The 27,881-nt window shown below is 61.5% G+C and overlaps 1 protein-coding gene across 1 annotated transcript in view; it reads left to right on the top strand.

Moving 5' to 3' along the window:
- The window catches only part of MYO1G (myosin IG), a 60,943-nt gene extending 33,812 nt beyond the window's left edge, over positions 1-27,131 (top strand). Inside the window, exons 17-22 of the mRNA XM_039526244.1 lie at positions 3,117-3,340; positions 3,744-3,888; positions 7,578-7,682; positions 8,106-8,219; positions 9,955-10,109; positions 26,762-27,131. Coding sequence (XP_039382178.1) covers positions 3,117-3,340; positions 3,744-3,888; positions 7,578-7,682; positions 8,106-8,219; positions 9,955-10,109; positions 26,762-26,918 — 900 coding nt within the window. The 3' untranslated portion in view covers positions 26,919-27,131. The remainder of the gene's footprint in view (positions 1-3,116; positions 3,341-3,743; positions 3,889-7,577; positions 7,683-8,105; positions 8,220-9,954; positions 10,110-26,761) is intronic.
- The last annotated feature ends 750 nt before the right edge of the window (positions 27,132-27,881 follow it).

The raw sequence follows: 27,881 nt of genomic DNA, 5'->3' as shown, positions 1-27,881 counted from the left end.
ATTTCAGCTCAGTGCTAATGTGGACACGAGGACGAACGGATATAAACTGTCAGTCAGGAAATTCAGGCTTGAAATTAGACGAAGGTTCCTAACCATCAGGGGAGTGCAATACTGGAACAGTCTACCGAGGGAAACAGTGGGGGCGAAGGACCTCCACGACTTTAAGATTAAGCTAGATAAGTTTATGGAGGGGATGGTATGATAGGATAACGGGCTTAGTCAATAGGTCAATTATGTGCCTGGTATGATGTAACCTTTTCCAGAGGGTTTGGCTGGAGAGTCTTTCCCGCATGCTCGGGGTTCAGCTGACCGCCATATTTGGGGTCGGGAAGGAATTTTCCTCCAGGGAAGATTGGCTATGGCCCTGGAGGTTTTTCGCCTTCCTCCGAAGCATGGGGCAGGGTTCACTTGCTAAGGAGTGGGTGGATCGGCTTATGTGGCCTGCATCTTGCAGGAGGTCAGACTAGATGATCATAATGGTCCCTTCTGATCTTGAATTCTATGATTCTATGATTCTATGAGTCAGGACTCCTGGGTTCTATCCCCAGCTCTGGAAGGGAAGTGGGGGCTAGGGGTTAGAGCAGGGGGGCTGGGAGCCAGGACTCCTGGGTTCTATCCCCAGCTCTGGAAGGGAAGTGGGGGCTAGGGGTTAGAGCAGGGGGAGCTGGGAGTCAGGACTCCTGGGTTCTATCCCCAGCTCTGGAAGGGAAGTGGGGGCTAGGGGTTAGAGCAGGGGAGCTGGGAGCCAGGACTCCTGGGTTCTATCCCCAGCTCTGGAAGGGAAGTGGGGGCTAGGGGTTAGAGCAGGGGGAGCTGGGAGCCAGGACTCCTGGGTTCTATCCCCAGCTCTGGAAGGGAAGTGGGGGCTAGGGGTTAGAGCAGGGGGGCTGGGAGCCAGGACTCCTGGGTTCTATCCCCAGCTCTGGAAGGGAAGTGGGGGCTAGGGGTTAGAGCAGGGGGGCTGGGAGCCAGGACTCCTGGGTTCTATCCCCAGCTCTGGAAGGAAGTGGGGCTCGGGGTTAGAGCAGGGGGGCTGGGAGCCAGGACTCCTGGGTTCTATCCCCAGCTCTGGAAGGGAAGTGGGGGCTAGGGGTTAGAGCAGGGGGGCTGGGAGCCAGGACTCCTGGGTTCTATCCCCAGCTCTGGAAGGGAAGTGGGGGCTAGGAGTTAGAGCAGGGGGGCTGGGAGCCAGGACTCCTGGGTTCTATTCCTGGCTATGCTGCTGACTTGCTGTGTGAGGTGGGCAGGACACTCCCCTACTCCCTGCCTCAGTTTCCCATCTATGAAATGGGGCGATGACCCTTCCTGACTCAGCGGGGGCTGGGCGAGGATAAATGCCATGCTCTCTCTGTGGGGCTCCCATGCGAACGACTGTTTGTCCCTGTCTGTGCAAGGCTTTGAGATTCTCGCATGGACGGCGCTAGAGAAGGACCAAGTATTACGGCCATTCCCAGCACCCACGCTGTGGGATGGGCTGTGGCGGCATCAGCTGGGGAACAGGTCCCAGGGTGGTGGTGCCCCCCCCGCCTGCTTGGTGGCCTCCGTGAGCCGAGTCTGCCAGGTCTCAGGCCAGTGGAGGCGTGTCCGTGTCCTGAGCCCCACGCTCCAGGTTGGGCCGCATGGGCTCAGGAGCCAGGGGTTGTCTGTCCCCAGAGCTGCCCCGTGGGGGCTTTGCCATGTGGGTGGGGTGAGCTGCGGTCTGATCCCTCCCATGTCCCGGTGCCACAGACCCAGCTCTGGCAATGGCTTCGCCTGGGAATGGCCCCTCCCCACTCCTGTAGGGACTGTGCTGGGTCAGGAGGACGTCAGGGTCCATCAGCTGCTGTGCTGTCAGGGCGGATTAGCAGCAGCCTCTCGGCACGTGGGAGAGCGAGCAGGGCACCTGGGTGTTCTGATCCCAACCACCCATCGGGCGCTGACCCGCTGGGAAGGAGTCAGGACGCAGGCAGAGGGGGAGGGCGGGCACTGCCCGTGATCCGAGAGGAACCTGGTGGAACCGAGTTGCCGGCAGGCGAGGTCAGACAAAGGGGGCGCAGTGCCAAGGTTGGGCCCCAGGTGCTCGCTCTGCCCGAGAGTCCAGTCCCCTGACTGTGCTTGCCCCGCTCCAAGCCCCCTAACCTCCTTGACTGCCCTGGTGCTGCTGCTCCGCGGGGGCCAGCCCTGACCCCGTTACTATCTATAGACGTGGCACCGTTAGCAGATTTCCCGACAGCCGACGAAGCGTCTGGCTGGAGAGCTGCTTAGTCACATCAGGAGCATCCCGGTGACGGGCTGATGGTGAGCGCCGGCGCCGGAGTCCTCAGGACCCGAGTGCCAGCATCTGCAGCACTGCCCGGTCCCCAGGGGCGAAGGGCATCCCTGGCACCCCAGAAAGTCTACGTGTCTCTGGGTGGCCACTGGAGAAGCTGTGGAAAACCAGAATTTCCGCCCCGCCCCAAATCCCGATTTCTCAGCATTGGTCCCCAATGACAAATCCCAGAACATTTCCACTGGGAAACGTCAAAGCGTTGTTGGTTTTTTTTATCGACACCAGCCTGTGTCCACCTGGGCCACCACAATGCCCTCGGGCCCTGGTCCTCCCTTATGGACTCTGCCTCTGTCCGGACTACATCTCCCATGATGCACCACAGCCTCTCCCCATGGCTGAGCCACCTCCTGGTTCTGATGGCAGAAGTTTTGGTTCAAAACTCTGCAGCCACCCCAGGCTGGGCTCCCAGGCCCTAGAGCCAGTGTGCTATGGGCTGCCTTTTTCCTGCTGTCACTCCCTCTGTGCTTTCACTTCAGTGCCAAGAGCTCCTTCACTTCCTGCCCTAAACGGCTGTGTCACATTGCCACATGCAAAACAGCTGCTGCATCCCACCCCAGAGGTGGCTGCCCTTTGGTGGTGGGTGGAGGGATCCCCGGGTGCCTGGTTTGTAAAGGGCTCTGGAATCCTCCTGCGGCAGAGAGGGGAGATGTGGTGTGGGGCTGGACATGGCCCCATGGTTTGTGTGGCTCTGAATGCTGGCCATGGGGTTTGCTCCTGATGGCCACAGGGCACTGGGTGTGGGCTCCTGGGGGCTGGCAGGTGGGGCCTTGCCAGCAGAGCTGTGACTGCGCCTGTGTGTCTGTCCCAGGCGTGGCGGGGGGCCCTGGCCCGGCGGCGCTGCCGGTACCTGCGTGCCATCTACACCATCATGGGCCACTACAAGCGGCACAAGGTGAAGACGTACCTGCTGGAGCTGGTGCGCCGCTTCCAGGGCGTGCGCAGCATGGCCGACTACGGCAAGAGCGTGGAGTGGCCCGACCCGCCGGCGGTGCTGGCGCAGTTCCAGGAGAACAGCAAGCTGCTCTTCCGCAGGTAACGCCGGGGGCGGAGGGGGCCCCCTGCACGCACGCCCTGCTCCCCCCGGGCCCCTCGCTGACAAGGCTAGAATCAGCCACAGTGCAGCTCGGCCTATGCCCCTCGCTCCTGACCCACAGCCCCCTGGCTACCCCAGCCGCAGACCCCCGCAGCTCTGCCCGTGCCCACCTGACTGGTAGGCAGTGATTGCTTCATCCCCACCGGGGTGCGCCCCAAGGCAGCCGGGCGCAATGCTCTCCGATAAGCCGAGGGGAGCAAATGCAGGCCCCCGGCTCGCAGCCTGCCCGGGTGGGATGCTGTGCACGAGGCTGCCCCCCAGAGGCCAGGGCGCTGCGCTCCGGGGCAGGCCAGGAACCTAGCAGGGCAGCCAGGATCCCTGAGCCCCCTCCCCTCGCTGCAGGTGGCGAGCCAGGCAGATCGTGAAGAACATCCCTCCCTCGGACATGGGGCAGATCCAGGCCAAGGTGGCGGCCATGGAAGTGCTGCAGGGCTTGCGCAAAGACTGGGGTTGCCAGAGGAACTGGGGCCGGGATTACCTGTCGTCGGTGAGTGTTCGGCCTGGGGGGCTGCCCGGAGCCCGCTGGGCCAGTGATGCTGGCAGAGTGGGTTCGGGATGGGAGGCAGGTGGGGAAGTGGCGTGGCCTTGGTGCTCCAGCAGGGGGTGCTGCTCTCTTGGAGGGGAGCAGGGCACCCCCCTGCTCCCAGGCTGTGAAAGCAGCGCTAGGGCAGACGGGTGCTGTGCTCGGGGGCGTCCCAGCTGGGCGAGGGGCGGGGGAGGCAGCTGCCTGCCCGAGCATCTGCTCTCGCCGCCCACAGCTGCTTTCTGCTGCCAGGCTCCAGTTGCCATAGTGACAGGCTCCCGTTAAAGCCCCATTTCTCCCTTTGTTTCTCCCGGGCTGGTCCCTGTGCCCCCATGCACCCCCTCCTCTGGGCTCTCCCGGCTCTGCCCCCTCGCCCCTCCCAGGTCCGGGCTGAGAAGGAATGGCTGGGGGGCCCTCGGCTCATGCAAGCCAAGCAGCATGTGGCTGGGAGGCGTTCATCTCTGTGAGTCGATGCCCCTGTACAGTGCAGGGGGCGCTGGTCCGCCCGCAGGAGGGGCCCACCTGTCACTAAGGAGCCTGGGAGCTCCTGTAACTATCAGGGGGGTCAGGCCAGATTCCAGCTCTGAGGTACGTTCTGGCTCCCATTGTGGCTTCAGCTGGATGCAACGTTTTCTTTGATTATTTTTTTTGGCCACGTTGCTGCGGGATGTTAAACAGCAGCTGCGTCCTACCCCAGAAGTGGCTGCATTTTGGTGCTACTCCATCTCCATTCCCCCTCAGCTGGCTGTGTGGTGCAGCTCCCTTCTGCCTAGTGCCAGGCTGAGTGCCAGTATGCAAGTCCTTCTCTTTGCCTCCCCAGTTGGTACAGCCAGGGTGACTCTGAGCTCCAGTGCCTCTCAGTCACCGGGCTGTGGGCAGTGTGTGTGGGGGGGTCACCTGCCCCTCACTGGCCTAGGCCTGGAAACAAAACTCCCCATCTCTCCTCAGTAGGGTCACGTGCCAGGCAAGCTGGGAACTGGGCTGCAGTGGGGTGACAAGTCTCCCCTGGGCATCAGGATCCCCACTTCAATTATGCCAGCCTAGACCAAGAGCTGCCCACCCCCACGCTGCCCGTGCTGGGCATTGACTGGCCTCTTGTTCTCCTCTGGCTCAGCAGCACTGGAGCAGGTGCCTCCTTGCTACACTGAGCGTCCTTTTGCTGCCTACTTCCTGCGCTGGCAGCTCTTCCCCGGGCTGTGACTCAGCTCCCCAGAGGGGTCTCAGTGTTCCTCTCCCCCGGGAGGATCCCAGCGTGGATCCGGCTCTCCCAGCCAGCACGTTTCAGGGGGACTCCATTGGTCTGGCTGTGTGTGTGTGTGGCCGGAGACCTGCACCGGCTGGGGGTGGATGTCTGCACGGGTGTGCTTTGGGCAGGCATTGTGTGTGTGTCTGTGCGAGTGAGAGCAGGAGTTTTGTGTCTGCCTGTGTGCATGCGCTCCGCTGGGTGTGTGTGTGTGTGCATCTGTGTGCGTGTAGCGTGTCTGGGCATGTTCTGGGTGTGTCTGTGCACATGTGCACGGCTTGTGTCCGGGGGTGTGTGGGGTGGGGAGTTGGGGCTGTCCCAGGCTCTCCCTGAGCAGTGGGCATCCACAGCCCAAGAGGCTCCTGCCTTTCGCTGGGAATGGGAAGTTGTCTCCAGCAGCTCTCGCTCGGGCCCTCAGAGAGGCTGGATTGTTCCTCCCCAGCCGGCTGAATTAACCCCACAGCTGGGCCTGGCCACGGCCACATGGCACTTGCTGATCCAACGGGGCCCGTGTGGTGGAAATCTCCCAGCCCCTCCAGTGAATTCACCCGTCAGGGCTCTGAACACTGGGACGGTCCCCACAAGGAGGCACAAGTCAGGGGAGCAGACGCCCTGCAAGCCCCTTCTGGTCATGCCGTGCCAGGAGAGGAGTGTGTGTGGGTTTGATTTGCAGGGCCGCCCGGGTGCAGGGGGGGCGCCATTTGCTAAGATCGAGTGTAAGTATCTCTTGGCCGATCCAAGGCCGTGATCAAGTGTCTTGATGTTTTTGGTCTTTTGGCCTTGAGATGAAAACCTTGTCTGTGTCTCTGGGACACTGAAGTAAAACTATTTTCTATAGTATTGCAACGTATTTTATGGAAGGGGCCCCCAAAATTGCTTTGCCCCAGGCCCCCTGAATCCTCTGGGCAGCCCTGTTGATTTGGGCCTGACTCTGATCTCACGCTGCCTGCTTCGCTGTCCCTCCCGATTTACACTGCTGAGCCTGTGGCTAGCAGCGGGATGAGGCCCTCGTGTCTGAGCCAAGAGCAAAGGCCTCTGCAGGTGGCTGCCGCTGTCTATGGTTTCCTGCTAGTTCGCCACAGAACTGTACTGGGGAGGAGATCCTAACAGCTCTCGATTGTGCCCTTCAATCCAAAGTGCTCCACAAATTCAGTGCACGCCGCTGGAATGCAGCCACCTCTGGGGTCAGCTGCGGCAGCGGCTTAATAACACGCAGCAACACAGCTGCGTAATTTAGGCCACTCAGTGAAGGATCCTGTATCCACTGGGACCTTTAGGAATGAGTTGGAGGAGAGGAAGCCAAGGAAGTTGGCTGTTAAATGTGTCGGTGGACTCTGAGGCAAAGGGAGTAGCCAGGCTCCCAGACTGGAGGTGTAGCCTGGATCTGCATACAGAGCTGCACCCACTGAGCTAACACTTTCACTAAAGGTGTAATCAGCCTGTGGAACTCACTGCCACAGGATGACGCCGACACCAAGAACTGAGCAAGATTCCAAAAGGCTGTTTATCTGGCTAACAGACTATCCAGAGTGACCATGGTTAATGCTCACACACTCCTGCTTTGGGGCTTAAACCAACCTCTAGTGTCTAGTGATCAGGGTGAGACCTACTGTGTGGAGCACATCTGCTTCTCGGGGGTCCGACACCTTCCCCTCCAGAGCACCTAGCGCTGGCCCCAGGAGAGCCGGCAGGCCGGACTAGTCTGTCCTCAACCTGACCCAGTATCTGTGCACCCAGGGTGGACACCGGCACTTTGACTTAAACCTGTTTGGCTTTAGTGAACTCACAAGTGCCAGCTAACGCGACGAAACCGGCTCCAAGCCAGTATGAGAGCGAGGCACCGGGCTGCCCATCGGGCATGGAGAGTGACCGGCCGGGGTGGGGGCGCCCGGTTAACTCAAAGCACTGCATGGAGCCAGGGCCAGCCAGGGGCCGATCAGGATGCGGGAGAAGAGTGAGCTCAGGGCTGGGGAGGCATCAAGGCCATGGGAGAAGGCAGAGAGACCCTGGGCCCGGAGGGTGCTACCGAGGCAGTGGATCCCAGCTGGGCATGGGTGGGCAAAGGGCTGGAGACTGAGTGGACCTGCTGTGGGGTTTTCTCCTCCCCACGGGCATCACTTCAGTGCCGACAAACAGGGAAGAGCGTCAGCAGCTGACCCCTCGGCCCCACCTCGGCTCCATGCGGGTCTCTCAGTCGAGTGCCAAGCAGCCCCTGCCCTGCTCAGCTCCAGGGAGCTGCTACCGGCACAGTCGCGCTTAAGCTAGTGAGAGCCCCTTCCCGCTCCGTGCTGAATCCGCCGGCCCCCCGCACAGGGAGCTCTGCCTCCCGCTGGGCATGGCCGTGGGGAGATCCCACCGCAGCCCCTCTCTGCCTGACGGAGCCTCTCCCGGGTTCTGTTCTGCTCTCCAGGTGGCTGAAAACCCGGTCATGGCCGCCCACTTCGCCAGGAGGGTGCAGGCCCTGAGGGACAAAGTGCACTTCGGCTCGGTGCTGTTCTCCTGCCATGTCCGCAAGGTGAGGAGCCTGGCGCGGCAGGGCCCCTGGGGGGCGGGGCCCCCCTCCCTCCTGCCATGGCCCTGCTCCGTGTGCTGGACACTGCCTGCCTCAGCCCCTCCGGCCTGGGGAGATCCCCAGGGAGTTTTGGGCCCACCTGCAGTCCATGGTGCTGATGAGCCATTTCCCTCCCCCCCGCCCTACAGGGACCTCATTCTGCAGGGTCCTCAGCACCCTCGTTTCTCCAAGCAGCCGGGGGTGAGGGGAAGGTTCGGGATCGGGTGTCCATGACAGTGGAGCACTGAGTGGCTGCTCCTGGGAGGGCAGGAGGGAGTCCTTCCCCCCCCAACCCAGCAGGGTTGGAGAACAGGGGAGCTGGGGACCCCTGGGCAAAGTCCTGCCTCTCCCCGCACCCCAGGTGACTTTGTCTCCCCCACCATGCAGATCAACCGCTTTAACAAGCGCAGGGACCGGGCCATTCTCGTCACGGACCAGCACCTCTACAAGCTGGAGCCCAGGAAGCAGTACAAGGTGATGCGGACCCTGCCTCTGAGCATGGTGAGTGCCCTGCGAGCTGGGCCAGGGGGCGCCTTAACCCGCAGGGACTGGCCCGGTGCAAGGGGCTGCTCTGACAGCAAGGCCCCTGTCTGCAGAGCGGGGACAGCAGGGCGAGGGTCCCTCATTCAGCCCACAGCTGTGCCCTGCCGGGACCCCTGCGGGGCCGAGAGGGGAGCTGAGCCTTCACGACCCACTCAGTCCGGGGGCTCTCTGCCATGGCTGCCGGCCAGGGAGTGGACACTTGAATGTTGGAACAAGAACAATGGGACCTTTACATCAGCCAAGCAAGGGAGAAGACAGCAGTAGCAGGGGGTGCCCATGGGATCTCCCCCCAAGGAAGGCAAGGATGACACTGGGAGAGCATAGGGTCTGTTATACCAGCACACAGCTCCTGGGGTGTCTTGAGCCCTCCCATCTCCCTGGTGGATCATCAGCAGACTGGATACCACAGCCAGCAGCCCTGATCGAAGCCATGTGGGCAGAGCAGGGATGGAGAAGACCAAGCTCAGCTGCTCTGTCCCCCTTTCAGTGCTGGCTGGTGGCAGTAGTGGGATTTCCCCAAGAGACGCCTAAACCCCAGTGCGGCCAAGCAGGGTAGTTGGGGAAATGCTGGAAGTTGATCCAGAAGCAGCTGGGAAATGTCCTTTCATGGGGAAACCCAAGACCTGGGTAATAAGGCGGAATCCTAAATACCCTTCCCGAGATATTCGCCACAGCATCTCTGTTGTGCTAGGCGCTTTTCTTCAGAGCCCGTGTCCCTCCTGGCTGCGATCCCATAACACCCCGGCGCTCTTCTTAGGAGCGCTGAACTGAGCGGCAAGCTGAGATGCAGGGCACCTGTGGGCAAGTCACTGCATCAGCGGCAGAGCCAGGAACTAAACCCAGGACTCCCAACGCCTAGTCCTCTGCCTTAACCACTAGCTGCTGCTCCTTCTCGCAGCCCCCTCCGTGGTGTTACAGTGAGTAGCACTGGGGGGCAGAGGGCACCATGCTGCTCCAGCATTAAACCTGGACAGGATGCTGCAGCAGCAGCATCACCACCCCAAGCCTCAGACACTTGCCTTGCTCTGCAACTTGGGGCCTGGATTACTTGGCAGGCTCATCTAGGCATCGCTCACCAAGTCAATTCCCTGCTGTCGCAGGGACCTCAGCCCCTCCTCTTCTCTGCATAATCACATGACTCCGGGAGCTGAGGATTTAATAGAAACATCAGGTACTGCGAAGTTAATGATAAAGGCACAAGAGCTGGCAACGCTGGGGCAGGGAATAGTCCTGCGTTTGCAGGGTGACAGATTAGATCGCCTGGGCCCTTTCTATCCTTAACTACTGCGTCCTGGAGAAAATTCCCCTCTCCGTGGTGCCCCAGCAAAGCAGCTGCTGCAGCGCGGGGGGCTGATCTGAGGGGAGACGCCTGGTCTCTGGGCACAATGGACCACTTGGCACATGGCGAAGAGGAACATGTGATCTGGAAGGGATGACATCCCCTGGACCCTGCCACATCTCGTCCCATCAGCCAATCAGAATACAGAATCATCTCCATGCTGAACAAACACTAGCCAATTTGCCATCTCATTGGCTGATGTGGTGGCCGGTTGTGGGTGGGCTTAGAAAATGAAAGACTAATAGCAAAGGGGTGACCGGAGACTCCCAGCTACCACGCTGCCCTTTGCCCCCTGGGGGCCATGTGGGGAATCGCCCCCTGCCCCCTGCCTCAGTGAGTGTTTCTCCTGTGCAGGTGACGGGGGTGAGCGTGACCAGCTGCCAGGACCAGCTGGTGGTGTTTCACACCCAGAACCATGACGACCTGGTCATCTGCTTCCATAAGATGCAGCCGGAAGAGGACAACCGAGTTGGGGAGCTGGTGGGGGTGCTGGTGGACCACTTCAAAACGTGAGTGATGGCATTGGTGCAAGACAGGGCAGGAGATCGGGGCAGGGCTGGGTCAGGGTGTGGATGGGAAAACCTCGGTGGTGCTGGTGCTCTTCCCTAGGAGTCAGGGATGAACCCAAGGCTATGGTGAGGTGCTGTCCTGCAAATTGGCTATAAAGCGGGACCTTGACTGTTTGTGACCATTACAGATCTTGTGGTGTTTTAGGGCTCTGTCCCCCAAAGTCTAGGCTAAATAATTACATTCCCCTTCAGGTATCATCCGAACACAATAGTCTAGATTTTCTCTCCTAAACTCCGGTGTAGCTGTTGCTGTGTGCAGTCGAGCAGCTGCTGTGTTCCACCCCAGAGGTGGCAGCATTTCAGCGCTGAGCGGAGTGCCATGACTCCGGTTCTGGGTCATAACCCTCGCAGAGGGTAACTTCAGCAAGGGCCGGGGTTAGTGCTTGGTTTGGCCCTGAAGAAGCCTGCAGTTGATGGCAGCTTCCCTTGGGAGAAGGAACTGATCAACTTGAATCTCTTCCCAAGCACTAGGGGCCTGCATGAGACAGTGGTGGGTCGGGGGGCTGTGCCTGAAGCATCTTTCGCGATGGGCTGGGTGACAGGAGGTCTGGCCCCTCTGGCCTGTTCAGACTCTGGCTCCCCAGACAAAGGCCACCAAAGGACTATCAGTCGGTCGCTGTCACTAGGCGGCTTGAGGTGACCGGTGGTGGCTAGTGGATCTGAGCCACGCCCGGGAATTATCCAGCCATGGTGGCTCAGTGGTTAACGTGTTGGGCTTGAAATCCGCCGGGGCTCCCCCTCCCTACCCCGCATTCAAACCCTGCTCCCGGTGGGTTGGGCCTGGATTATACAGGCTGTCGGAGGAGAGGATCCCAACGGTCCCTTCCGGCTTTGTAGTCTATGACCGGCTCTCAGGCACCGGCGGCGCCTGGGATGGATTCAACCCCACAACCGAGAGTCGAAAGGCTCCATGGACCATTACCAACCCCGGAGCCCTCCCGCCTGTACAAGAGGGAGCGTGTCTGCGCTGGCAGGGAGAGCAGCGCCGGTCCCTCAGTGCCGATCTGGAGTAGCTCCAGTGGCAGGGATGCTGGGCATCGATCCTGGGCGGAGGAGAGCTGAGGAGGCTGCTGGTGCTGGTTCCTGCCTGGGGGCAGGTGGGGGGCGTGCAGGCCGAGGGGGAACCGGCTGTGCTGCCGGGAAGGCAGCCTGATCTCCTAATCAGGCATTGTGCGAAGGCACGCGGGCCCATTGCAGCCTCCAGCTGTCACGGCAGCAAGCCTGGAGGCCAGGAGCCGGCTCCCTGCCCGCAGGCGCCCATCTGGGGTGGGGGGTTGGGCCGGATTAGAGAGTTCTTCCTGAACCTGCTGGCCCCCGCCACTGTGATGCAAAGCAGGTGTGGGAGCTGGCTGGGAGGGGGCTGAGCCCAGATCCGGGGGCACGAAGCCGGCTCCAGAGCTCCCAGGCTTTGTGGGTTACAGCCAGGGTGCTAGCGAGCCTTCGCCAAGGCTGCGGGCTGCTCTCCTCCCTGGCCTCCAGGGAGCACGAGGGCCCGAGCGTGACAAGCGGGTGTGTTCATGTGGCCGTGCTGCAGAGCGGCTGGGTGAGGGTGTGTGCTGGGGGGACAGAACAGACCCATATGAAGCCGTGGGTGGGTGGAGGAGGGGAGGGGAGGGCAGGGGGGTGTGGGCATGCGTAGGTGTGTGCATGCATGGGGAGGTTGTGAGAGGGAGCTCGCCCCATTTGTGGGGCACACCCCCAGCTGAGCCAAGTGAGGAGCCCAGGGGCAGGCAGGTGATGTGGGTCTGGTTCTCCCTTTGCCTGGCTCTGGCAGTGCCACGCTCTGTGCCCAGTGTCACGGACAGGGGCTTTGTCGGTAGCATGGGCGGAGGGGGGAGAGAGGCCGCAGCGTGTGCAGGTGAGGGCAGCATGGTGCCCGCTGCAGGGTGAGCCCGGCGGACGGGGCACTGCTGACCCCCACAGGGCTGGCTCTGTGCCGGCAGGGCAGTCCGTGCCACGGCCCGCAGCGGAGCAGCAGGTGCCAGATGGATGTCTGTCTACCGGAGCCCCCGAAGGATTGACCGAGGGAGGAGAGTGGAGAGAGGGGGCTGGGGGTGAGCTGGCGCCATCTGCTCTCGGCAGCTGCTGGCACAGGTCTGCCCAGACGCAGGGAAGAAAAGAGCTGTGCTGGGGGGGGAGGGGGCTGTGCATTGCCCCCCCTCCCCCGGAGCACTGTCACAAAGTGGATTGCAGGGAATTACTGCCTCCCGCATGGGCCCCCAGATGGTAACACCCCTCCCAGGATGGGGCCTTCTTAAAGGGCCGACGACCGCCCTTTGCGGGGAGATAGACACAGATGGGTGGGAATGACGGACGCTGTGTCAGACTGCCGGACGACAGCACAGACTGACTGTGTGTGTGTGGCAGAGCCCCCAGCCCAGCCCCCCCCCCAGAGCCAGCAGCCGCTCTCTCCCTCCCCCTCCCTCGGTCGGTCGGGGGCAGGTTGGACGCAGGGTGTGCCTACCCCTGGGCCCCCCCGCCCCAGGCACTCCCCATCCCCCCCCCCTCACCCCCCCTGCCCCCCTGGAACAGCTGGCCTGCTGCCCAGGGCAGAGGCCCAGGGGGCGCCCGTCCCGGCCCAGGCCCTCTGGGCCCAGGCTGGTCCCTCCCTTGTGTTGCCACTGCAGCTTGGCCTCCTCGGCCTGGCCGGGGAGGGCACCACACACTGGAGAGGGGTGTGGGTCTGCCCACACGGCAGGGCTGGGAGAAGGGAAAGTCCCCCAGGCTCCACTGCCTCTTGGGTCCCACACACGCACACACATGCCTATGCACATGCACACACATGTGCGCGCGCACACACACACACACACACACACAGCTCACTGGTGGCTCCCAGGGAGCCAAGCTGTCATTGGGTGGGTCAAGAGATCAGCTGGTGCCATTCTGGAGGAGCTCCAGGGGAGTGGGGAGGGATAGCTCAGTGGTTTGAGCATGGGCCTGCTAAACCCAGGGTGGTGAGTTCAATCCTTGAGGGGCCCACTTAGGGATTTGAGGATTTAGTTGGGGATTGGTCCTGCTTTGAGCAGGGGGTTGGACTAGACGACCTCCTGAGGTCCCTTCCAACCCTGATATTCTATGACTCTCTGCCTGGTTTCCGTGCTGGAGCTGGTGGGGCCTTAGGCCAGGAGCTGGCCTCCGGGCAGGGATCTGTCAGCTGCCTGAGGCGCTGTGGCCTTGGGGAAGGGCGGGCAGAGCTGGGAGTTCCTGGGAAGCAATGGGCTGGTGGCTGAGGAGCTGGCTGTGGTGCTGAAGGGTGGCAGCCGGGAATTGGAGCTGCCTTGGCACAGACTTGTCCCAGGCTGAGGTCTCCCTCCCCAGCTTTCCTCCTCTCCAGTCTGAACTGCCTCTCTCCCTGCGTGATCCCCCGCCTGCCTGGGGCTTTACCTGGATGGAGGGATGACAGGGCACCAGGCTTGGAGTTGGGACCGTGGCCTTGGATAATTCACAGACCTCCATTCCTGCCCTCTTTGTGAACGGCTTTGGGATCCCCAGAAGAAAGGGATTGTGGGACTGGGTCCTTACCCTGACTGCGCCTGGCTAGCAGTGGGAGGGTCGCCCCAAATGAAGCAGCCTTCCTCCTAATCCCAGTTTGAGAGAGAACGGCTGGATGTTTGCCTTGTCTCCCAAGAAATACCACAGGGGCTAAGCCACCCCCTGCCAGTGTGGGGTGCGTGTAGGACTGGGAGCCAGGGTTGTCTGGCTTCTGTCCCCAGCTCTGACACCAATTCCCCTCTGTAGCTTTGAGCCAGCCATTTTAATTGCTTGGTGCCTCAGTTTCCCCATCGGTGAAATGGGAATGTAGCTAGTTGCTGTTTATAGCATCACCATAGAAGGGGCCTGTTGGACCCTCCTGGCCGTGCCCAGGAGTCCAGTGCAGCATTGTGCCCTACACTCTAGGCTCACTCTTCCCTCCGGAGACTGTCCCACAGCCTGAGCAGTGGGATTTTAGCCACAGGTGCCAGCCCCTAGCGCGGCACTATGCACACTGGTGTAGCTACCCCCAGAGTGGCACTAGTGCAAGTCACACGGGGCATGCGTTCATCGTGTCGACACGAGGGGTTTTCACCAGAGCAGCTACACCGCCAGCTTCAGTCCCAGCCCAGCATTGGCTGAATGTGAAGCATCAGTAATGATCTCTGCACCCAGGCAGGGAACACTCATTCCACCACAGCCCCTGCCTGGTGTGTGTGTGGGGGGGTGTTAGGAAATAACTGTCCAACTGGACGGGCATTACACTGGGCTCCCCATAGACTGGGGCAGGGCAGAGCCAGATCTTTCCCCAGGCTCCAGTGTTCCCCTTCCCCCACCCCGAGAAGGTGGCTGCCCCTTTAAGAGTCCCCACAGCTGCTCCGGCTCCTGGCTCTCATTTGCATTTCAGTCCTAGCTCTCTTTTGTCCTGCCTTAATAGCTACCTAGCAGCCTTCCCTGCTCCGTGCACGGGCTGATCCTGCCCCGCGCTCATGTCTCCTTAACACAGCACAGCTGCTGCTCCATTCGCTGCCCCTCCCCCCCAGACACTAGCTGGAGTTCGCTCCCTCTGCCAGGGCTCCCGCCCTGACGGGCATAATTAGTAATGCCCTGCTCAGATCTCAAAGCGCAGCTCAAATGAGCTCAGTGTCATTAAACCCATTTTGCAGGTGGGGAAATTGAGGCACAGAGGGGCTGTGACTTGCTCAGGGTCATCCAGCAGGCCAAGGTTTGACCACGGGTCTCCTAAATCCCAGCCCCATGCTCCAGCCACTAGACCACACTCCTTTAGGCCTTCAGGTCTGATGGCAGAACAAGGCCCCTCCAGGCTGGGCGTGGCTATCGGGCTGGAATTTAAAGCTCGTGTGGGCCTTTTATTTTTAGTGTTGGAGGCAGCGTCAGGACTCCTGGGTTCTCTTCCTGGCCCTGCCACTGACTCGCTGTGTGAAATGAGCACCGTGATACTAGCCACCCCATTGACTAGCCACAAGCCGAACTCACATGCCCTCTGCCATGCGGGCGGAGGAAGGCCCTGGCATTTTTCAGCTGAGTCGGGGTTTGCTCCAGCGCCCTTGGCTCAAAGTGCCCGATCCCAGCTGTTGTGCAGCATGCTCTGTTGCCTGGTTGTGAGCCTCCACCCCAGGGGTGGCTGCATTTCAGCCTCATATACCCGTCTGTAAAGCGCCCTGGGATGAAAGACGCTGTGGAGACCCAAGCTACTACTCTATGTTCTGTCTGTAACTGGTTTCCGTCCCCCACTGCCTGGTCCCTGGGTGTTCGCAGGAGGCCAGGCCCAGCAGAGTCCATCACCCGCTCTCCTCGCTGGATGTCTGGGAGACGGAGCACAGGGAATTCGCACCTCCAGCTCCACCAGATTTACAGCTGGGAGTGCTTGAGCTCTGAGCATCCTCAGCCGGGTTTACTCCACCCCTGAGCCTAGGCATTTCGCCATAAACAGCACACTGTGCTTCCAGCCGTGCTGACTCCCAGCGCTCTGCAGGGTGCAAGCCAGCCGCGCTGGAGCCTGCCAGTTTGCTGGGGCATGGACCAGATGTGCCGGCGGCCCGGAGGTTTGCAGAGGGAAGCAAACTCCGGTGTGACGGCAGGGCGCCTGGCTGGGGTGGGGGAACTGCCGCCTTCTGTCATTGCGGGGACCCCTGCAAAGCTAGTGGCCAGCAGGAGAGAGGGGTCAGAGAAACAGCCCCTCCCAGCGTGCTCTCACCCATCTGCATGCGTCTCCCCACACACCCTGGGAATAGCGCTAGCCTGCTGGAGGTGTCTGCCCCAGGCTGGGCTCCCCTACTCCGCCCCCCACAGCAGCGCCGACTCGGGCTGGTCCCAGGCCAGGCTGGCAACCCAGCCGCAAGGCCAAGGCAGGATCACCCAGGGAGCAGTGCCCAGCGTGGCAGGATCCGTACACTCGGGTGCCGGAGGGGAGGGGGCGGCAGGGAGGCGTTAGCGTCCTTGCTGAGATGATGCTGGCCTGGTGGCTGGGAGCGCGTGCGGCTGCTGCTGCCTGGAATGATGAGCAGATTGCTCTGATCTGCAAAGCCCCACATGCCTCGGGCGACAGGGCCTGCTCGCTGCTGTCCTGGCTGGCTGGAGAAATCACACAGCGGGTTCCTCTAGCTGAGGGGTTCTCAAACTTCACTGCACCGCAGTCCCCGTCTGACAGCAGAGTTATCACGCGACCCTGGTGGGGGGGGGCAGAGCTGCCCCTGGCAAGGGGAGAGGGGGCCGCAGCCCAAGCCCTGCCACCTCAGGTGGGGATGGAGTTGAGGCTTCATCTTCAGCCCTGGGTGCCTGCAGGTCTAATGCTGGGCCTAGCGACCCCGTTAAAATGGGGTCATGACCCACCTTGGAGTCCTGACCCAGTTTGAGAAACGCGGCTCCTCCCAGCCGAGGATTGCAGAGCGCGTGTGGCCCCCGCTAAGCCTCAGTGGGCAGGTCTCAGGCTCCCCTTTGGGCAGATGGGGAAACTGAGGCAGGGAGCAGCCTAGTGGCTTGCCCAAAGCTCCAGCTCATGTTGAGAGCAGAGTTGGGAACAGAACCCAGGGCCCTTGTATCCCAGTCCACTGCCCCCTCCCCCATATCTGGCCCTTACCAGCCATCACCTTCCGGCCCCACACACGCTGCTCTGCGTGGTGCAGTCCCCACGTGCCGGAGATGTTCCACAGCAAGGCGGGTGCGTCCCCGAGGCCGGAGGCCATGGGGATCGCTTGCTCGCCCAGCACTGCACCCCGGCCCCGCCTTGGCACAAGCCCAGGGTTCTCAGCCACGGTGCATGGGGGAGCCTGGTACAGAAATGGCTGAGAAGCACTTGGGGTGCTCGGTGCACCAGGGCTTGGGCGTTGCACCCCGTGGGGCAGGGAAGAGGAACCCGTCAGAGCAGAATGCAGCTGTGGCGAGATCCAGCCGGGTGGGCCAGGCTGGCCCCCTGCACACTCAGCCGCCCCTGCAGAAGGAGCCTAGCTGGTGTCCCACTTTGCAGATGGCTCTGAGCCCGGAGATGGTTGCTAGGTAACTGCAGGAAAGCTCATTAACAGCTGAGACTAACTAATGAGCTGGGGAAGCAAAAAGCAGGCGGGGGGGAAGGTGTCAAGGTGAGAGAGGAGAGGGGAGACCCCGCCCGGGCGGCACTGCCGGCTTGGCCCAGTTTGCAGCCCGGCGTATGAGCCGCTCTCCCAGCTTGGCACTGTCACTCACGGGGGCGCAGGGGTAAAGAGGCTTCAGAGGCAACGGTGATGGGCACAGCCAGACTGACTGCATGGGGCAAGCCAGAGGCTCGGGGTGGAGTCAGGCATGTCCCAGCCCAGGTTGGCATCGCAGAGGGCGGTAGCTTTGCTGGCAACTCAGCAGTGAGGCCAAGGGCTGGGTCACCCAGGGAGCCTGTGCTCCCCTCCCACCTGGTCATGGCATGCACCTCTCCAGGGGTTCGCCCATCGCCGGCTGCAGAGGTGGGGGCTGGAGCCAGGAGCCAGCCTGCCGGCAGCACTGGCTGGAAGAGCCCTGAGAAGCCCCGAGCCTGTCTCCTGCCGGGATGCCGCCAGCTGGAAGGCGGGGGCGGGGGAGCAGGCAGACAAGGTGTGAGGCACTGGCTGTCTGTTGCAGGGACCGTGTTTCTGTGGCAACTTGGCACGGCGCTGTGTCAGCAGAGCCGGGCGCTGCGCCTGCTGCCACTGCTCTGCTCCTCTGCCATGGGCCCTGGTGTCAGCTCTGGGGCCCGCTCCAGCTCCCACCGATTCACCAGGAGCTTTCAAGGGCAGCGGGATCAGACCTGGCTCTGACCTGTGATTATATCAGCGTGGAGCTCTGGGAGCAGGGCCCCCCGGGGATGGGGGTGTCAGGGAGCCGTCCCTGAGGCTGAGTGACCAAGGTGTGGTGCTGAGGACCTGGCTTCTTGGCCCCCCTGCATCCAGCTCCAGCCAGTGCTGCACCAAGAGGCTGGAAGGGATTCAGAGAAATGCAACAAATGAGCGATAAGGGCCAAACCCATGGCAGGTGTAATTCCAGGGTTCACCGGGGCTGGCGGTGCAGCCTGGCTGCCTGACGAGCAGGGGCGGCCCTAGGATTTCCGCTGCCCCAAGCAGGGCGGCGCGCGCTGCTGAGCTGGCGGTCCGGTCGGCGGCTCCCAGTGGACTCCTGGGACACGTGCTGCGGAGGTGCGGAGCCGCGCGGGCCGGTGGGGCCATCATCCACAGCATGCGGCGGGGTCACGGGGGCGCGACCAGCGGACCCTCCTGCCCTCTGGCGAGCTGGACGAGCACCGTGGGACGGCGCCCGCCCTGCCGTGCGCTGGCGCCTGGAGGCCCTGCTGGGCTGGGTGACAAGGCAGCAGGAGGAGGTGATGCTCATCCCTAAGGAGGGAGAGGAAGTGACTTGATCCAGTGGGGTAAATCCAGGGAACCGGCGGGTGCCACATTCCCGCTGAATCAGGCCAGGCCCTGGCAGCCTCGCGATCCTGCATTGCCCTCAGGAGATGGTCTGGGTGGACGTATCTGTGGTGTTTCCGTCTCCACTTTCCCTGAGGCGTTTCACTGTCTGGCACAGACGCGTCCCAGACAGGCTCTCTGTGCCCACTGCGAGCCCTGCCACCCGGCCAGGCCTCCGCCCGTCACTGCTGCAGTCTAGGAGTGCCGCCTGCAGCGCCAGGGGCTCCTGGCTGAGTGGTTGCAAGGTGACAGCGGCACGGGCATTGATGCAAAGTGCTGCGATGCTGACGCAGGCTATTCCTGTTCCTGGCCCCGGCCCCGGTCGCTGCTGGGTGGCCACTTTTGATTTTCACACTTGTCTGAGTGTCGATAGCCCTGTTGGCAGGAGATGCAGCACCTCGCTTGGGGGAGATTTCTATCGCCTCGTCCTGCCTCTAGCGGGCCCAGAACTTCGTACCTCCAAGGGAGTTTGTGCCTAACCCCAGCCACTTAGTGCGTGGCTTGCCCTGAAGCAGGAGGGTTAATATCCCTTGTAATCAGTCTCATTGAATTGTGAATGCTATGAACGGCCAGTCCCTGTATGGGCGCTGCTACGTTCTTGGCCTGGAAGATGTCTTGTGGCAGAGAGTTCTGTAGGACAATGGTGGGTACGCAGGCTAGCGTCTGGACAGTACAAAGCGCTGTGGTAACAGGATCAGTGACCCCCCCAGAGGGGGCCACCCTGTTAGCTGGACTGGGACCCTGCTTAAAGCCGCCAATTAACTTCTGTGGGCTCATTGTGGAAGGCGCAGCTCCCGAACGCTGCCAGGCGCGAGAGAGGTGGGCATGGCCTAGTGGGGTCTGTGGTAGGGAGCAGGGGGACCTGCCGGGAACGGCCAGGCGTGGGGGCGAAGGGGCTACCTCTGACTCTGGCTGGCCTCCTCGTGGCCGGGAAAGAGGGGCAATGGGAGACCAATTGATGCATAGGAGTCTGCCGGGGCATTTTGCAGCCACACCACCATGTGGCGCTGTCTCCTGAGAACCACCTAAGGGCAGTATGCTGTGATCCCCTGGGGAGAATGCCCCCCACCCCAGTGATTCCTTCCCATAGGCCCGGGAGCTGTAAGGTGACCAGCCCATCATGGCCCCCCCATTGCTGAGGGGTGGTACCTGTAGGCCGGATGCCTGGCCTGCAGCTGGGCCTGCGGATTGGTACCATGAGTGGGGTTCAGGATCGCGGCTCTGGTGCCCATCTCTCTGCTAGACATCGATACCTCGGTGGGGATCGGAGCTCAGAGCTGGTGCCCAGGGCCCACCTCCTCAGTGGAGACCAGTTTCTCTTCTTTGCCTGGGGCCAGGTCCCCATCCCCTTATCCAGACCATGTCCTCAGCCCCAGGCCCAGCCTGGTCCAGCCCCTGTGCGTCTCTTGGCTCCGGTGAGGGGGGTTCGGACAGGGCAGCAGGGACCATGCGTCTGTGCAGTCAGCTGGCTGCTGCTTGGCATCCTCGGGGCTGCTGACGCCTGCATGCTGCGCTCTTGGGCACGGATCATGGAAGGGCACAGGTCAGGGACGGGCACCTCTGTGCCAGGGTGAAGGGAGAATCCCAGCCCCCTGGGCAGAGCGGGCAGGGGCGCGAGGCTCCCTCGTCACAGATAATCACTTCTGCAGGGTTGCTTCGCCCCAGATCTGTCTGGCTTTTATTAATATTTTACCGCAGTGCAAGTGCCGCTGACGCAGCCCGAGCCAGAGAGCTGGTTTATTCCTGGCTGGGATGTGAGCACGACCCTCCAGCATTTCCAGAGAGCGAGGGGGAAATCACGCGGCCCCAGCACTAGGGGGCAGCCGGCCTGCACCTCCCCTACTCAGGGGCTGATGTGACCTCCAGTGTATGGGCTGTAGCCCCTCTAGGGCTTGTGGCAGGAGGAACTGGCGGGGCAGGTCTGGCCAGGCCCACTCCCACCTTGCCCAAAACACCCCAGTGCCAGTGCACTTCCCCAGGGTCTGATGCCGGCCCTGCGGGGATTGGAGCCAGAGGGCAACCGTGCCCCGGGTGCCAAGTGTTGGTAAGGAATCCATGAGCACAGCCCATACGGAGACAGCCCCCGCCGCTGTCCACCCCCCGACACACACACACAATGCGTGGCCATCTGCTCCGACAGCACAGGCCTCTGCCACAGGAGCTAGAGGAGAATCTTCCTCAGCTGCTGCGAGTGGTGAGGTTGTTATCCTCTTTGCGGCACGGCCTCTAGGGGGTGACAAACTACCCCCCGTCTCTTGCACACACAGACACTTGAGCAGCCCGGCTGCTATCGCAGTCACAGATGCCGAGGGGCACAAGAGGGGGCAAACCCCAGCTTGGTCATCCCTCGGCCAGCGAGCTAGCAGAGGGCAGTCGGTCTGAGCAGCAGGCAATGGCTTGTTGGGGGCAGGGGGTGTCTTTGAACAGCTGCTGGAGGGGGACGTTGGGTGCCTGGGGTAGGTCTGAGACAGACACCAGGCCGGGGTGGGCGCTGCCTCCCCCGCTGTGCTGAGGGGCGACAGAGGGACAGCAAGGGGGTGCCCCGGGCTCGGTGAGGGGGCAGAGCTCCGAGGCGAGGCTGGGTGTGGGTGCAGGACGACAGGCGTGGACGCAGGGTGTCTGGGAGCCTGTGTAGCTGTGTGCGGATGCCTGCGCCCGCGGGCGGTGACCTGCCGTGGCCACGGGGGAGAGCCGGGGCGGACGTATCTGTGCGCGGCTGGAGGCTGATGCATCCAGCTCTAGATGTGTTGGTGGCCGACGGGGGGGCTGGCCCGGGTGCTTCTCCGTGGGTTCTTGTACTGCTCCCCTCGCCGTGTGGTCCAGGTTCATGGCTGCCGTGCCGTCATGTTCCTCCTCCTCCCCCTAGGCCCTGGAGCCAGCTCCCCAGCTGAGCGCGCCCCTGGGTGCAGCCGGATCCCTGAAGCCGCAGCTCACCCCAGGGAGGCTGCCGGGAGCTGCCTCTCCTCGCTCCGCCGCCTGGGCTATAAATAGTGCCACCCAGCTGCCCTCTCCCCGCAGCGCCAAAGAAACGGCCCCTTTGTTTTCCAGCCAGCTCCCCCCGTGCCAGCGAGTAGCCATGTGAGCCGCCCGGGGCGATGGCCTGCGTGGCACCAGCTCTTGACTTCCTGCCCTGCTCCCTGGAGGGGCTGCCAGGCCAGGGAGGGGGGGGCAGGAAGCCGTGCCGCTCCCAAGATGGGGCGGGGAGGAATGCGGTGCTAAGAACGCAGGGAGATTTTGGGGTGGAGCCCGATATCCAGGAGACACCTGTGATGGGGGGGAGGGGCTGGCACTGCCCTAGGGGAAGGCCAGGGGCATCCCGCAGGGGCCAGTGTCAGTTAGCCCTTTCCTGCCCCTGCCAAGCCGATGCCACCGTGGGCCGTTCCCCGGGGCTGTGCCCCGCGCTCTGGCTCTCAGATCAAAGGCGTGGGGCAGGAGCCCTTCCCCCGCAGTTCCTAGCCCCTCGTCAGATCCCAGCCAGCCGGCAGGGGCCTTGGCACAGCTGTTGGTTCCTGGGCTCGATTCCTGCTCTGAAAGGACACACGCGACCTGCGGGTCATGCCGGGGTCGAGGGTCGTTCTCCGGGTGGCAGCACGTGGGCTCACAAAAGCGACAGCTGTCAGGCCGGCTTGCACGGCGGGGTGGGGGTGGGGGGGGAGGTGAGGCCTGGCCCCAGGGAACGTGCTCAGAGACCGATGAGTGAATCCAAGCCCTGAGAACAACCACCCCCCTCCCCACCAGCCCCTCACTAGGTGGTCAGAACGGTCCCTTCTTGGGCCCACGTGGAGAGCGAGGGCTCGTGGTCCGCTTGGCAGAGTAACCGGGGCCTTTCGGGTTTAGCTTGTTGCCTTGGCTGCCCCACCTAAACAAGGCCTCGGCCGTCCTCCCGGGTGCTTTATCTGGCCCCGAGTGCCTCATGCGGTTCGGAGGGGCCTGTGCATACTGCCGTCCTGGGGCGTGATCACACCAGAGCTAGCCAGCGCGAGGAACGAGCACTGAGGAACTGCCCGGCGCTCCAGGCAGGCTCGTACGCGCTGCTGAAACCTCACGGCCCCGCTCCCCGCAGGAGCTAGCCGGGCCTGGCTACGTGAGCTGCCGTCACGCCCTGCCAGCTCCCTGCGGCTGCTCCCCGGGCGAGGGGGAGTCAAAGCAGCCGCCTGGCCGGCCGGCCCATTGCTGCGACTGGGGTTGCGAAACGCGAGGGTGCTCGTGGCTAGTTCGTACTGTCAGCCAGTGCGCGCGGAGCTCTCTGGCACTGCTGGACACGGACGCCCTCGCTCGCACATGGGACGTGCTCTAGGACTGCTGGGCCTCCGTCCGCTCCCTGGCAGCCAGCGGTGCTCCACCAGCTCAGTAAAGACACACTCGCCCCGTGAGCTTTGGGGAGAGCTGGACTCCACGGACTCAGCTCGGTGTGGGCCACCCCTGGTTCTCGAAGGCGAGCCTGGGGCCTAGCTGTGCGTGGGGTGGAAGGGCTGCAGGAGGGAGCTCGGGGGGGGTGGGTCTCAGAGGCCAGGCTTCAGCCCGATCCCGGGCGTCTACACTGCTAGTGTTAGTCCCAGGAGTCTGAATCAATTGGGCTGTGCTCGGAGACTCGGTGCCGCGGGTTTTTCTTTGCAATGGAGATGTACCCCCCCCCCGCCATGTCCCTGATCCCATCTGTGCCAACCCCCCCGTGCCTGCCTAGCCTGTACTGCACCGCTCCCTCCCTTCCCTCAGTTCCCTGCCCCCCTTCCACATCCCTCCTGTGTGCCCCGGTCCCCTCGCCATGTCTCTCCGCGTCCTGGCAGTCCGCTGCCTCCTCTCCATGCTCCCCTGTGCTGCCCTCCGCCGGAGTCTGCTGGGAGCTGTATGGCGCTGGGACGGTACCAGGTCTTCCTTGTGCCGGGCTGGAGGGGCCAGGCTCACATGCCTCGTCTCATGCCCCCGCTCTGAGGGGTGGGGACATTTGCTGGGGCTGATGTATTTGTCATGCCAGCCCCAGCAAACACACTAAAGGGCATTTCTTTGCAGCCAGGCCAATAAAACCGGCCAGCCCAGGCCAGCCTCCTGCTCCAACGCGTTTTTCTCAAAACATCCCAGAGAAATTCTACCGTTACACAAGCAGCAGCATGTGAGAGGTCAGGGGGTTCTGATTCTTCCAGCGGAAATGAAGGGTGGAGTTCCCAGTGGATCTCCTCATGCCAGGCTGGGTTGTCCGTCATTACGGACTGGCCGCACTGCACTGTGACGGCTCTATCCATGGTAGAGGCACAGCGACAGAGCTGTGAAAGGCTGTAAACAGCTTGATTTTTGCAGTAATTATTGGGACATCAGACACAGATAAAGTCATAATCTGTTTCCCCTGGGGATTTTGGAATCGTTAAGATCTTTGTACATTAGAACCAGGCTTGGGAGGGTTCAATCTTTATCAGTAGGTGTCGATTTCACCGTAAAACACATGAGCCAACGTCCAAAATCTTTCCATCAGTAATAATAGGCAAAGAAAGAAAAATCTGCTTGAGAACTGAGTAGGGTTTGATTTACGGGTATTTACTTGGTGTATTTTGGCATGCGATGTTGACAGGTTGTGTTTTAATGGTTGTAGAGCTTTAACTTTTTGAATCTCAGCACCTCCAGTCATTAACTAATTATTGTCTAGACCGGGGTCGGCAGCCTTTCAGCCGTGGTGGGCCGAGTCTTCATTTAATCACTCTAATGTAAGGTTTCGCGTGCTAGTAATACATATTAACATTTTTAGAAGGTCTCTTTCTCTAAGTCTATAATATATAACTAAACTATTGTTGTATGTAAAGTAAATAAGGTTTTAAAAATGTTTAAGAAGCTTCATTTAAAATTAAATTAAAATGCAGACCTGGTGGCCAGGACCCGGGCAGTGTGAGTGCCACTGAAAATCAGCTCGCGTGCTGCTTGCCTGATCCTCCCTCACAATTTCCCACAGCTGTGAACATTTAAATCAATGCAACCAAATGCTTAAAATCAAACATCAATATTATCCTTCTAAATTATAAAAAATCACATTCTGCCGAGCCTAATTCTAACCCTATCAACCGGCTCATTGGCAGGATTTCAGCCAGGCTTGGAATAATATTGTCTATTGAAGGTCTTTGCTTTCCCAAGGGGGTTTCCACTGGGGGAAAGGTCTGTCCCCTTCCCTACCTGCGTGTTGTCTCAGACACAGCGTTACCTCTCGGCATTCCTGCATCTGTCATCTATTGTTTGTCCTTTGCTGGATTGTAGCCACGCAGCCAGCTCCTTGCTTATTGCAGATTACAAAGCATAGGGCCTCATCCTGAGCTGGTATAAGTCCACCGCTGAAATTGATGGAGCTACACCCGTTTATACCAGCTGTGGACCAGGACCCCAAAATTCTGAGCTGGATTTTGAGCACTGGGAAGTTACACGGAGCTCAGGGGCAGGGTTTTAGTTAGAAGGGGCCACTTTCAACAGAACCTGAACTGCCCCCACGTGTGCGTCTGGCCCTTTAATGCCGTTGGCGCAGATTCCAACTGCAGCGATGGGAGAGAGGATCAAAGCAGCGCTGACCTGTCCCCTTGGAGTGACTTGCTGTGGAGGGAGGAGGAGGTGTGTGTTCTGGGACCCCATCCAATTCCCTAGGCACAGCCCCAGGGATTGATGTTTGACAGGGGAGAACTGCAGACACCAGTTCCTCCCCACTGCGCTTTTAAGAGCAGGAGCAACAGAGAGACCTGGGTTCATTTCCCAGCTCTCACCCCCCCGCCCCCAGCTTGGGGGGAAGGGATAGTTTAGTAGTTTGAGCATTGGCCTGCTAAACCCAGGGTTGTGAGTTCAATCCTTGAGGGGGCCATTTAGAGCAAAAATCTGTCTGGGGATTGGCCCTGCTTTGAGCAGGGGGTGGGACTAGATGATCTCCTGAGGTCCCTTCCAACCCTGAGATTCTATGATTCTCTGGGCCAGTCAGCCTAGATCCTCCAGTGTAGGGATGGCCAACCTGAGCCAGAGAGGGAGCCAGAATTTATCAATGTACATTGCCAAAAAGCCACAGTAATACATTGGCAGCCCCACCTCCCGATCAGCTGTTTTGTGGCTTGCAGGGAGGGAGGGGGCATGAAGGGGTGGGGGCAGGGCCAGGGGCTGAGCAGTGAGCACCCCCTGGCACACTGGAAAGTTGGCACCTGCAGCTCCAGCCCCGGAGTCGGTGCCTATACAAGGAGCCGCATATTAACCTCTGGAGCCACAGGTTGGCCACCCCTGCTCAAGTGAAATCAGTGGCAGTTAGGAGGCCTCTGCTTCTCCAGGTCAGGTGGGAGCTGGTGGCACAAGATTAGGCATCAAGACTCTTGAATTCTGCGCTCAGCTGGGCCCCAGACTTGCTGTGTGACCTTGGGCAAAGCCTGACGGACCTTCCCCAGCTCTCCCTGCTATTGTGAGAGAGGTCCAAGCACTGCACTGGGAGCCAGCAGAGCCTATCACTAGCACTGCGTCACTGAACCCTTCCATGCCTCAGTTTCCCTTGCAAGCACATGCGAGATAAGCCAAGGCAGGAAGCGCCTTATGGCAAAGCCGAGCCTGTTCATACGAACGAGGTACCTTTCCGAGGGGCTACGCAGGGCAGTCAGCCCGCACATCAGAGCACTTCAGAGCCCGCTGAGGCACCTTGCCAGCGCCGTGTGGACAAGCCCTGAGAATGACTCAGGATTCGCTAGCAGTGCCGACCGGCAGGAACACGGTTAACCATGGCAGGTTATAAATGGGAGTGGGACAATTAGCTCCCCAATTAACACCCACCGTGTGAAGCTCACACATCCTGGTTGTGTCAGTCTGGCAGGTGCCACATGTGGCAGGCTGGGGTGTCAAACAGACAGGCTGCTGGCTTCGCTCCCTGCTAAAATAACAGCGGAACAGGCCTGAGCCCACCCTGCCCTGACAAATGGGAGCACGGCAGCCATGGCCTGGCCGAAGCTGGATTTTAGGTGAAGCTCCTCAAAGGTATTTAGGCTCCTAACTCCCATTGGAATCAGCAGAGCTGAGCCTTAGCCACGGCTGTCGCCGCACTCGTGCACAGGTTTGACACCAGTGCAGTGCGGCTGGCACGAGTGTCCTCGCACGCGCACACACTCTTGTGCTCCTGGGCACGAGAATCACCCCTGCCGACCTGTGAGCCTTGCTGCCGGGTGCTGAGCCCTGCTGACCCACTCTCTCTCCCCCCTCCAGGACGAAGCGCGAGCTGCAGGTGCGCGTGTCGGACTGTATCCAGCTGAGCCTGCGCGGGAGGAAGAGGCTGGTTGCCGTGGAGATGCGCCACGAGCTGGCCTTCCCCGACTTCGGCAAGAGCCGGGACGGCTTTGTGCTTTACTGTCCCAGGAGATGAGCCAGGGCCGCCCGGCGGGTCCCGGCTGGACAGCAGGGGGAGGGTCTGCTTGGCTGCGAACCCAGACCTGCCGTTCCCCGTGGGGAGGAGCTGGGACGCAGGACGCCGGGCCCTGCTCAGCATCGGGCCCTCCCTTCCTTTGGTTTTTCGCTAGGGTTTTGTAACCTTGTATTGAGTGAGTTCATCACTGTGGCCGGAGCCAGCCGGAGCCTGGAGCCCGCCAGCCCCAGACCCCCCGCCCCCTGCCTGCTGCCTGCGGGCCCCGCTTCAGGCACACCGCCGGGGTGGAAAGGGCAATGGCCTGCAGGGCCCAGGCAGCTCAAACCCCGCGGCCGTGGGACACCCCCAAATATGCACGAACCACCGTCGGGCTCGTACCAGACACACACCCTGGAACGAGGGACACGCAGACACAGAGCCCGCAGAGCCTCCGGGAGCAGCTCTGCAAGGAGCACCCCAGAGACGTGCCCCGAGTCACCGTCCGGACTGCAGCAGAAGGGCTTCCTGAAGCTCTGGGAAGGGAGCACGGGCAGCCCCAAGGTGGGGAGAGACAGTCACCCAGGGCGGACCCCCCCCTTCCCTCCCCCGCATCACCCAGGCAGCCCTTGTCTCCCAGTTCCAGCCTGTAGCGCTGCTGGGGTTGAATTCATCTGTAACCGCTGCACTGAAGCTGCCACCCTGGGCGGCCAATCAGCACCTACAGCAGCGATGTTTGCAGGGGTGCGGTCTGGGGGGATGGGGCTGAGCCCCCCACAGCTGCTAGTGGCTCTCCCCTTGCATCGCATGGAGCCAGTCGCAGGGCTCCTCTCATCGGTGCTCCTCTGGGCTGCTGGCTTGGGGATCATGCCCTCACCCTCTCTCCTCCGTGGGTTCCCCTGGCTCTGTGGCCCCCTGGTTCCCAGATCACCAATTTCTCCTTTAGCAGCTCTTCTGCCCTCTCTGTTGGCGGCTGCCCTGGCTCGC

This window comes from Mauremys reevesii, linkage group 2, assembly GCF_016161935.1.
Source record: "Mauremys reevesii isolate NIE-2019 linkage group 2, ASM1616193v1, whole genome shotgun sequence".
Classification (NCBI taxonomy): domain Eukaryota; kingdom Metazoa; phylum Chordata; order Testudines; family Geoemydidae; genus Mauremys; species Mauremys reevesii.
The sequence above is the reverse complement of the archived record's forward strand: the minus strand, read 5'-3'. Positions and strand labels throughout refer to the sequence as shown.